The sequence below is a fragment of the Bos taurus genome, chromosome 4 (genome assembly GCF_002263795.3).
Source record: "Bos taurus isolate L1 Dominette 01449 registration number 42190680 breed Hereford chromosome 4, ARS-UCD2.0, whole genome shotgun sequence".
NCBI classification, from domain to species: domain Eukaryota; kingdom Metazoa; phylum Chordata; class Mammalia; order Artiodactyla; family Bovidae; genus Bos; species Bos taurus.
The window spans coordinates 19,787,220-19,799,758 of NC_037331.1; the positions used below are offsets into that span (position 1 = coordinate 19,787,220).

Sequence of the window (12,539 nt, forward strand, 5' to 3'; positions counted from 1 at the left end):
CTAACAAACACATGAAAAGATGCTCAACATTACTCATTATCAGAGAAATGCAAATCAAAACCACAATGAGGTACCATTTCACGCCAGTCAACTTCCTTTTTTAATACTATAAACAGAAGTGATTATTTCTTTTATCAGTTTTTACTGGCTAATTTCAAGGCAGGAAATTAAAACCCTAACTCCTTACTCTCTTATTTAAGTTTAAAGAGAAGTCACATACTGCAATGGACTGAATGCCTGTGTCCCCCTAAAATTCATATGATGAAAACTTTAACCCTCCATGTGATTCTATGAGTTGGGACCTTGGGAGATAATCATGAAGATGGAGCTCTCATGAATGGCATTAGTGCCCTTATAAAGGAATCCTAGAGAGAGCTCTCTCCCCGATTCTGCCATGAGAAGATACAGTGAGAAGTTAGGAGCCTGCACACTGGAAGAGGACTCTTATCATATACCAGATTTGCTGATGCTTTGATCCTGGACTTCTCAGCCTCCAGAACTGTGAGAAAAAATCTTTTCTGTTATTTATAAGGCACCTAGTCTATGATACTTTGTTATGGCAGTCTGCATTGAGATGCATAACTTCACTTGGTAATAACTGCAATGGCATTCCATATGTGACATTCCTGGTTAAGTTGCTTCAGTTATGTTCGACTCTTTGAGACCCTACAGGGTGTAGCCCACCAGGCTCCTCTGTCCATAGGATTCTCCGGGCAAGAAGACTGGAGTAGGTTGTGATGCCCTCCTCCAAGGGACCTTTCCAACCCAGGAGATCGAACCCATATCTCCTGTGTCTCTTGCATTTTCAGGCAGGTTTTTTTTTTTTTTACCACAAATGCCATCTTGAAAACCCTCTACATGTGGAAGCACCATGATTTAAGTAGCCCTTTACTGGTGGGTTTTAGATTGTTTTTCTGTAACAAATCATGGTATAATAAGAGCTATACATATATTTACACACAGATGCATTTTTTTAAATTCTAGAAATAAAATCACTGCCAAAGAGAACATGTATTTTTAATTTTGACACACTTTATAAAATTATTTTCAAATACTTTTTACCAATTTTTTCCCCCACCAACAGTGTATAACAGGCTTTCTTTCCCTAATTAAATACTACTGGTGCTACACCAGCAAGTCTTAGGCTTCTATCCAAACAAAGGCCTTGTTTGTAGGACTGGCCATTAGCTGGCATCTGGTAATTAAACTTGTAAGCAGTTCCCTACACTGATATCAAATTTTCTCTAAATGATAAAACTGCTCTAAATTATAAAGTGGCTCTCAGTGACTAATTTGTTTGTCTAAGCAATTTGATTTATGGAGAACACTGTTTTCCCTCTGGGAGTTTGCAAGTTTTGTATATGCTAGGTAGAGAGTGCTTATGTGTTCAACTCCAATAAAAACTTGGGGGCACTGAGTCTCTAGGGAGCTTCCCCAGGGGACACCACCTTGCCCGTGTTCTTGCAGTTGTGTGCTGGAGGGGCACAGGCTGAAACTCCTCAGAGACAGACCCTGGAAGCTTGCCTCTGGTTTCCTCTCATCTTCTCTGCATGCACATTTTCCTTGGCTAATTTTGCTCTGTCTCCTTTCACTGTAATAAATCTTACCCATGAATGCAGTTATATGCTGATTCCTGTGAGTCCTTTTAATGAATCACCAAACCTGGAGGCTATAATTCCTGGTACACTACCAAACATTTTTATTTGCTAATCTGACAGGTGAAAATGAGATGGAACAATGTTTTATACTTCTTAATTATGATTGAGGATTAGCATATTTTCTCTGACCTGATCCTGTCCTTTGCTGAATTTAATAGACATGATTTTTAGAGCAGTTTTAAGTTCACAGTAAAATCGAGTGAAAAACACACAAGAGTTGCCATATACCCTCTGCCTCGACACATGCATACCCTCACCCATTATCATCATCCCCCATCAGAGCGGTACTGATGAATCTACACTGACACGTCATTATCACCCACAACCTGTAGTGTATATTATGGCTCACTCTTGGTGTTGTACATTCGATGGGTTTGGATATTTGTCAATTGTCACAGTATTACATGATACTAATGAGTAGTTTTGTTGCCCTAAAAATTCTCTGTGACCTGCCTATATATTCTACCCTTCCATCTAACCCCTGGAACACTGATCTCTTTATTGTCTCCGTAGTTTTGCCATTTCCAGGGTGCCATATAGTTGGAAGCATACACTATGCAGCCTCTTCAAATTGGCTTCTTTCACAAAGTAATATGCATTTAAGTTTCCTCCATGTGTTTTCATGGCTTGATAGTGTATTTCTTTTTAAGCACTGAAAAATACTCTGTTGTCTGAATGTAACACAGTTACTTTATCCATTCACCTACTGAAGGACAGCTTGGATGCCTGCAGATTTTGGTAATTATGAATAAAGCTGTTATACACATCCATGTGTAGATTTCTGTGTAGACATATGTTTTCCGTTCCTTTGGGTAAATACCAAGAAGCATAATCATTTGGTAAGAGTAGACTTAGTTTTGTAAGAAGCTGCCAATCTGTCTTCTGACATGGCTGTGCCAGTCTGTATTCCTGCCAGCAATGTAGGAAAGTTCCTGTTGCCCCACATCTTCACCGGCTTTTGGTGTTGCCCGTGTGTTGGACTTTGGCCATTCTAATATGTCTGTGGTGGTATCACATTACTGCTTTCATTTGCATCTCCTGGATGACATATGACTTGCAGCATCTTCTCATATGCTTATCTGCCATCTGTATATCTTCTTTGGTGAGGGGTTTGTTAAAGCTTTCCAGTGCATTTTTTAATCCAGTAATTTGTTTTCTTTCTGCTGACTGTTAAGAGTTCTCCATGTATTTTGGATAGCAGCCCTTTATCAAATGTATCTTGCAGATGGTTTCCTCAGTGTGGTTTGTCTTTTCATTCTCTTGAACTTTTGGCTATTTCCATGTTAGATTTTGGACTTTTCCCCTAATGATTTATAGGAGTTCTTTAGCATTAAGAAAACTAGCTCTGTGTCAATTTTACATATAAAAAAATTTTTTTTTGGTTTATCTATTTGGATATTAATTGATAACCATTTTTCCTAAGCAAAGTTTTCTTTATTACAATAAATAGTATGGATCAATCTTTTCCTGTATGCCCTCTGGATTCTGTGGCCTAAGGCATACTTCCTTATTTTAAGATTTTAACATTCCATCCTTTCTTCAAGTATTTAAAAATACAACATTTTTAAGTATTAAATGAACCTGGACTTTGTTTGGTATACAACTGAAAAGGGGATACAGTTTTTCTGCCCTCCCCACTTCTTCTTTACATGGGGCAGCAATTGCCCACAAACAAAACAAACATTACATTGTATCTTTTCACTGAGCTTGGAAATGCTCCTTCCTCAAGGGTACCATGTTATAGGGTTTTCAGGGTCTTTTTTCTAGACTCTTTTCTGATCTGACTGTTCATGCACTAACATAAAATTGTTGTTATTATTCAATGAATAAAATGATTGAATTATCTTGTGATATTAGTCTTTGCTCTCTACTTTGATTTTTCAGAATTTCCCTGGCTTCTACTTACTTTTCTCTTGTTTGTTTTACAGTAACACTGTAGGAACAGTTGGTATATTTACTAGATGTTCTGGACAGGCACACATTTACTTTTGTACCTTTCCAACTCTGGTACTCTGTGCAGAAACTTTATAAGTAGATTTATTTACATCTTTTTTTACTATTGTAAATGGGATATTTTAGTACTTTGTTTCCATCATGTTTAGCTAATTGCAGTTTGCATCTATGAGATATATTGATTTTGGGATATTATCTTCGTGTCCATCCATCCTATTGAAGTATTTTATTGTTTATACTGTTTTTTTTAAATTGGATATCTTGAGTTTTATAAAACATCTAGAAAAAAATCTTAATATTTCCACCTGCTTTCCAGTTTTCACTTCTTGCTCTTTTCAACTACATTGACTGGTACCAACAGATCAATGTTAACAGTGGAGATAATGTGCTGCCTTATCTTATTTTTCTCTACAAAGGAAATGCTTCTAGTGTTTCAGAATTGGGTATTATTCTGTTCTTTGGTTTGGTGCCTCTTTGTCTATCTCTCTTCATAAAATTGTTCTGTATTAGTTCTTCCACAAGAACATTATTTCAGTCTCCTCTAGCAGAATAGTGGCCCTTTGCAATTTCAATCTGCGGATTAAAGCTTTTCAAGCTCAGGAAAGTCTTCGATTATATTTTGGGGGTTTTATCTTCTTTTGCTTTCCTTTTTTCTGATCTATTTTTTTTTCTTGTTTTGAGGAATCCCATTATTTCATATAGGGGTCTCTTTTATTTTCAGATCCACCATCTTTTTTTTTTTTTTAAATTGGAGTTTACTTGATGTTCTTAAACTGTTTTCCATCTCACTGACACCTTGTACCATGGAATATCTTCTACTTACTGATGCATGCAATATAAATTTGACTTTCTTGTTTTATAATTCGTTTCTGAGCTGTGACAAATCAGTTTTAAAATTCTATTTTCTTGACTCTTCTTTGATCACTAAACTTCTGGTTTTGATTCAGAAGACCATATTTCCTTTAATATGTTTGGTTTCTTGAAAAGCTATTTGTTAATACTTTCCTAACAACTCTTTACCTAGGTTAAGACTCTATTCAGGCCCGGCTGGAAATCACAGGTTCACAAGGAAGCCCCTTATGTCATAGTGTGTGTAATGCTTTATAACTCTCTTCTACTGGTCATCAAAATTTTAATCCCCTAGTCTATCAAACTAATAGTCTTTTCTTAGCAATAATGGCATACTGAGTTTCCTCCAGTCCTTCTATTACGTCATTCTGTTTTCAAACAGAACCCAAGGGTGCTCCAACAGCACTTTCACTAACACAGTTCATGCCATCGTAAGACGTGTCATGGACTTGGCACCTCAGAAATTTCACGCTACTCTTAAAGATTTTAAGTGCTTATGAAAGATGTAAAAACATGATGCCCCTCTAATTGCCCTCTCTAATTATATCTAATTTCACTGCATTGGCCAAATCTTCTCTATCAATTATGGTTTGCGACTGTGATTGTTTCCCATTGTCATAAAAGATGGACTTTCATTCACGTCTTTCATCCTTATTGATTTTAGTCTGTTTGAAGCAGAAAGCAAATCTATCATCTTTAGCTTTGAAGTTCTAGCAGCAATTCTACTAAAATTTTTATTTGCGCTATGAACTGCTTGCCCAAGATTCTTAGATTTATTTAGCTAAGTTTATTTAGGTTTTGTAATAGGCCTTTTTAGCTTTACTAAATAACTTTTTATTCTCTTACGTCATGAAACTGTTTCTGAATTTGATATAAGATGAAACACTTTAATCATCAAGTCTTGCACCTGTGGCCCTGTTCTTTGTTGGAGTTATCCATCTACTCTTCACACTTTATTAGCTTCACTGATATTGTGTAATGCGTGAGAAAAATATCTAATTGTTGTCTCTTCTTTACTAAAACTAACTCTCTTAACCAGAGATATTCATATAGTCTGTATAGTCTTCAAATAAGAGAAATATTATGAAGCAATTTGTTTTAACATAAAGTTTCATTTATAGCCTAGTATAAACTAAGTAAATTGTAACATACATGCAAGTGTCATTTTATTGGAATAGATACGATATGTCTAATGAAATAAGAACCTGACAGATCTACAGATTTTTAAATCTATTTACTTCCAAATAACTGGTTGGGAATATCAGGTTCCATGAAGTGGTAGCTACTATTCTAATTATACTTTTAATTCAGTAGTCAACATGAAATTAAATGTCTACAGTATATTAACCCAGTGACAGCAGGAGAAAACTCAAGTTGCCTTGGAGCCTCATTCAATTAAATGGTGGGAGCCAAATAACTAATATAACTAATACTTTAGGAAAAGAGATCAGGAAATCACCAAGAAAAGGTCAGAAATTGAACAGAAAAGAAAAAACAGAGATTGAACTGAAAATGTACATGACAGCATCAGAGGTGAACACACACACACACACACAGGGGGTTATAGGGAACCTGAGTAATGAAGGCAGGAGAAGTATACTTTAGCAAGACCAGAAAAATAGTTGGACAAACACCTTCTGAATAGACAGAAAGAGCAAATTACTGTATGGCTGAAAGAAAATACTATTGTGTAAGTAAAAAACGGGAGTAGCAAATATCCTAAAAATAGTAACCAGAACAACACTATGATGAGAGAAATTGTCTCTCATCAATTGATGTATCAATTGTCTATTTTCTCACTTATTTCAATTGTATCCTGCTTCAAAAAGGCTTTCGGTCAGCTTTCAAAATCCATAGACAGTAAAATCATTAGACAGGAAAGAATGAAGGAAAATAATCAGGATGAGAAGGAAAAGAAGCCAGTGGTGGGGTCGGGGAAGGGGGGTAGGTGGGGGGTGGTGGTTAGTGAATAATAGGCATGCCACACAGTCCTATTTATATTCTCAAGAGCCAAAGTAAACAGGAAAACGTGACCTATTACAAGATTTCCAGGGGCCATAAGGAAAACGATCCAGATGCTCACCAGAAGCACATGGATTGAGACTTCTGTGAAATTTATCTTATGTGTTTTTAATCAAGAGAACAGACTGTGTGATGGAGCAGATGACACTTTCAATGTCATTTCTACAATAAATATGATATAAAATTCTGAGTGATGTTACCATAATTTCTCTCAGTTCACTCCAAATCATAGCTGCGTAAATATTTCAGAAGAAGCAATTATGCAAATGATTCAGATAAGCCACTCCCAGATGGTCTGGCTTATCCAAGAGCAAAATTTAGAATATCCAGAGAACCTCATATCCTTCAGATAATCCTCAATGAATATTTTCACAAGAAATAAATCATACATGAGAAAGTCTTTCATAATACAGTCCTTGTTTACCCAGAGATAACTTGACAAATAATTTCTGTCTAGACAATGCAGCCAATTAATTACATGTTTTCTAAACTAAGCTACTCATGATTAAATAACTTCTACTTACCTTGTTTTCTGCTGGTTCCCCCTTTTCTTCTCTGGAAAGTTATTCCATTTTATAAAATGTGAAAGGAATTATTCTTACAAATAGCTCCCTGGGTGGTGGTTTAGATTTTGTTTATAGGGTAATTCTGAAAATGCTATAAACTTAGAAATTGCAAATGTGCCTTAGTCTCACTAAAATAAGTACCTGAATTGAACATTCCTAAACTCCAGCCCTTTATGTAAGTCTTTTTTTTTTTTTCCCCTTATAGGTGTAAAACAGCATTGCTGACTTAAAGCAGCAGTATCATCTTATAGAGAATCTCCTAAGCTTTAGATTTTGACAGAAAAATTTAAATGAACTCTAGTGGTAGAGTGCCTAAGTATGAACAAAACAAAAATAACTTCAGGAAACCCACAAACATATAAGTTCCTTAAAATGAAAAATGACCCCCTTGGGGGTGGCTTCCCCTAGGTGGACACACAGACGAATTTCAGGACTTCCAACCACAGGTCTCAAATACTCTCTAACGCGTGGTCTTGACAGAGAGATACCTTACCTCAAATCCGCAGCTTTCCCTGTCTTGTTCGTGCACATAACCTCTCTGGTCTGGTATCCAATCTGGATGTCCCAGTATTTGTTCTCTTGGCGGTTCTGCCTGTTTCTGTTTCTCTTCTTCTTGATCAGTTCACGGGCCTCTGGATCCTTTACCCCTTTCCCTCGGTCCTTGTCCCGCTCTTTACTCTTCCCCCGTCTCCTGGCCTGTCTCACTTGTCTCGAGTGGGGCATCGAGCACGTGCTCCAGGGCCCCACCTGCAAGCTGTACATGCGCTCCTCGGCCTCGCAGGGGCCGGACTGGCACACCTGAAACTCCGTCAGGTTCGGGCACCCCGAGCCGCCGAACTGGGGGGGCGCCACCACGTGACGCGTCCGGTGCTGCAGCCCGCTGCCGCACGTCTTGGAGCATTCCGACCAGGCGGAAAACTCGGACACGATGCAGTCCTGCCGGCAGGGGATGAGGCAGGCCTGCTCCAGGAGCGGCTTGGGCTCGAAGTACTCACAGATGATATCCTCCGCAGGGACATCTTTCTCTTTCTCGATGCACGTTATCTCCCGCACCTGAATGCCTTCCTCTCCCTTAACACACTCCAGGGGTTTCTCCAGGCTTTTTGAAATCACCGGCTGACACTGATTCCACGGGCCCAGCCTCCAGTCGTACAACTCTTTGTGCCAGTCACAGACTTTGAAACAATTCTGCTGGTTACTGGGTCTCTCGGCTGGCTTGCAGTTTGTATGCAACGTTGTCCATCCTTCCACATGTGCACACCACACAGCCCGGGTCTGAATGCCTCCTGGGCCACATCCGTCTCCCATGCATCGGCCCCACGGACCTAAAAAAAATACAAGAGTTAACAGTGCTACTAGAAGAAAACCACAAATTACTTCACGTTCCAGAAAGACACTTCAAGATCTAGAACGTTAACTTCCCTGGAGTGTGGTAAAGTAGGTCTCTTTACAGGGCTGTTGGAAAGTAATGATCTACACTTTATTCTTGCGGAAGGTGAACTGTGCCACAAAATTTATATAAGGGAACTGCTGGGACAGGTTAACTTTGAGTCCTTTTGGGATTACTGAAAACTTAATTTTATGCATTGTCTTAATGTGAGGTAGAAGAGAACCCTTGCTCATAAAGGTCACCAGAAACTAGTCACAGTGAAAAGCTGTTCCCCTTGCCTTGCATCCATCACATGCATTTCAGGAACTGGCAAAGAAAATGACAGCTTGTGAAGAACCATGTCTCCTGCAGGCTTTTTTTTTTTTTTTTTCCCGAGCAATTAACTATTTTGTACAATGTGTTCTCTTCTCCCTCATTTTCCACTGCTCTACTTCCTATGACCTCAAGAATCTATTAGTTGTACACATGTGTTGGCAGAAGTGTTCTCTTTCTGGTAACCAAAACTGGGAGTGAAGAATCTTCATTTTATAGCACATTCTGCCTTTAAGTTTACCAAAAAAATTTTTCTTTCTCATCTCCACAGTAAAATGTACAGATGGACAAGAGAATAAAAATTTAACTAAAAGACTTTTTGTAATTTTCTGCATCTTAAAGGGTGACTTCGTGTTTTATTAATGTATTCATTTCCTAAATACAAATTATGTGGTGACATTATGGAGCAATTTTATGGAATACTTAAGTCAGAGGATTTAATATGAGTTGTGGGCTCTTAACCTTAGAATCCTTATCATAGATTAAAATCAACTTATATTTGCATATATCATTTGTTTTTTAAAGATAGGATTCTCAGGGCTTTAACAGACAAATATCAATTTATGTAATTGAGATCACATTATTTTGGAATTTTAAAGAAATGTAAAAATCATATAATCACATTATTTTCAAAATCCATCTATGGCATCTGAGGAACTATTTGATGTAGACTAGACCATTCAGGTAAGACCTAAATCAAATTCCTTATGACTATACAGTGGAAGTGAGAAATAGATTTAAGGGACTAGATCTGATAGACAGAGTGCCTGATGAACTATGGATGGAGGTTCGTGACACTGTACTGGAGACAGGGAGCAAGACCATCCCCACGAAAAAGAAATGCAAAACAGCAAAATGGCTGTCTGAGGAGGCCTTACAAATAGCTGTGAAAAGTAGAGAAGCGAAAAGCAAAGGAGAAAGGAAAGATATACTCATTTGAATGCAGAGTTCCAAAGAATAGCAAGGAGAGATAAGAAAGCCTTCCTTAGTCATCAGTGCAAAGAAATAGAGGAAAACAATAGAATGGGAAAGACTAGAGATCTCTTCAATAAAATTAGAGATAACAAGGGAACATTTCATGCAAAGATGGGCTCAATAAAGGACAGAAATGGTATGGACCTAACAGAAGTATAAGATATTAAGAAGAGATGGCAAGAATACACAGAAGAACTGTACAAAAAAGATCTTCATGACCCAGATAATCACAAAGGTGTGATTACTCACACTCACCTAGAGCCAGACATCCTGGAATGTGATGTCAGGTGGGCCTTAGGAAGCATCACTATGAACAAAGCTAGTGGAGGTGAAGGAATTCAAGTGGAGCTATTTCAAATCCTGAAAGATGATGCTGTGAAAGTGCTGCACTCAATATGCCAGCAAATTTGGAAAACTCAGCAGTGGCCACAGGACTGGAAAAATTCAGCTTTCATTCCAATCCCAAAGAAAAAACAATGCCGAAGAATGCTCAAACTACCGCACAATTGCACTCATCTCAGACGCTAGTAAAGTAATGCTCAAAATTCTCCAAGCCAGGCTACAACAATACATGAACCATGAACTTCCAGATGTTAAAACTGGTTTTAGAAAAGGCAGAGGAACCAGAGATCAAATTGCCAACATCCGCTGGATCATGGAAAAAGCAAGAGAAGAACATGTTCCAGAGGAACATCTATTTCTGCTTTATTGACTATGCCAAAGCCTTTGACTGTGTGGATCACAATAAACAGTGGCAAATTCTTCAAGAGATGGGAATACCAGACCACCTGACCTGCCTCTTGAGAAACCTATATGCAGGTCAGGAAGCACCAGAACTAGACGTGGAACAACAGACTGGTTCCAAAGAGGAAAAGGAGTACATCAAGGCTGTATACTGTCACCCTGCTTATTTAACTTATATGCAGAGTACATCATGAGAAATTCTGGGCTAGAGGAAGCAGAAGCTGGAATCAGGATTGCCGGGGGAAATATCAATAATCTCAGATATGCAGATGACACCACCCTTATGGCATAAAGTGAAGAAGAACTAAAGAGCCTCTTGATGAAAGTGAAAGAGGAGACTGAAAAGTTGGCTTAAAGCTCAGCATTCAGAAAACTAAGATCATGGCATCCAGTTCCATCACTTCATGGCAAACCAATGGGGAGACAGTGGAAACAGTGTCAGACTTTATTTTTGGGGGGCTCCAAAATCACTGCAGATGGTTATTGCAGCCATGAAATTAAAAGACACTTGCTTCTTAGAAGAAAAGTTATGATCAACCTAGACAGCATATTAAGAAGCAGAGGCATTACTTTGCCAACAAAGTCCGTCTAGTCAAGGCTATGGTTTTTCTAGTGGTCATGTATGGATGTGAGAGTTGGACTATAAAGAAAGCTGAGTGCCGAAGAATTGATGCTTTTGAACTGTGGTGTTGGAGAAGACTCTTGAGAGTCCCTTGGACTGCAAGGAGATCCAACCAGTCCATCCTAAAGGAGATCAGTCCTGGGTGTTCATTGGAGGGACTAATGTTGAAGCTGAAACTCCAGTACTTTGGCCACCTGATGCAGAGAGCTGACTCACTGGAAAAGACCCTGATGCTGGGAAAGACTGAGGGAAGGAGGAGAAGGGGACAACAGAGGATGAGATTGTTGGATGGCATCACCGACTGAATGGATATGGGTTTGGGTGGACTCCAGGAGTAGTGATGGACAGAGAAGCCTGGCATGCTGCAGTTCATGGGGTCACAAAGACTCGGACACGACTGAGCGACTGAACTGAACTGAACTGAGAGCATCTTCAGTAGGTTTTGTGGGAAGGGGACAGGCAGCATACAGGGTTGGACTCTTGGGTCACTCAGCCCCACCCCACTGTCCTCCTTCCTCATGGCTTCTTCCCTAAGAAAAGCTCCATTATTATCATTCACTTTTATACATGTTGAGATTATATATATGTATTGTTTGAGAAGAGGCTTCTGTCTGAAAAGTAAAAAACCACTAAACTAGGCTAGCAGGTTCACTCTATGGATGAAGAAAACAGTGCCAAGGAGGAGTCACTTGCCAAGGTCACATCTTAAATGAATAAGTAAACCATCTTGGATTTCAGATTCCAGTTCTGACTTTTATTTTTATGATTTATCCTAGATTTTAGAGCTTGAGACTTAAATACTCCGGTACAAAAATAATCTACAAAGAATGAGATATGAAGAATGTGCTTCTATTTAAACATTTAATTTTGTTTAACTAGGAGGATGTTTACAACTTGGGAAGATGTTAGCTTTTACAACTTGGGAAGATGTTAGCTTCATTACAAATGGAATAGTGGAGTTGTAAATAGAAAAGAGATTGACTGAAAACATTATGCTAACTAATCACAGTTGCATGAAAATAAGAATTTGATATGTGGCATACACATATCATTACTTTATCAACTTCATATACATATGTAATAAGGGGTTTAAGTTCAGTTCAGTTCAGTTGCTCAGTCCTGTCCAATTCTTTGCGACCCCATGAATCGCAGCACGCCAGGCCTCCCTGTCCATCACCAACTCCCGGAGTTCACTCAGACTCATGTCCATCGAGTCAGTGATGCCATCCAGCCATCTCATCCTCTGTCATCCCCTTCTCCTCCTGCCCCTAATCCCTCCCAGCATCAGAGTCTTTTCCAATGAGTCAACTCTTCGCATGAGGTGGCCAAAGTACTGGAGTTTCAGCTTTAGCATCATTCCTTCCAAAGAAATCCCAGGGCTGATCTCCTTCAGAATGGACTGGTTGGATCTCCTTGCAGTCCAAGGGACTCTCAAGAGTCTTGTCCAA

At 38.8% G+C, this 12,539-nt stretch overlaps 1 protein-coding gene across 1 annotated transcript in view; it reads right to left on the reverse strand.

Annotated features, from left to right (window-relative positions):
• The window catches only part of THSD7A (thrombospondin type 1 domain containing 7A), a 470,808-nt gene that overhangs the window by 268,139 nt on the left and 190,130 nt on the right, over positions 1–12,539 (reverse strand). Inside the window, 1 exon segment of the mRNA NM_001206743.1 lies at positions 7,542–8,373. Coding sequence (NP_001193672.1) covers positions 7,542–8,373 — 832 coding nt within the window.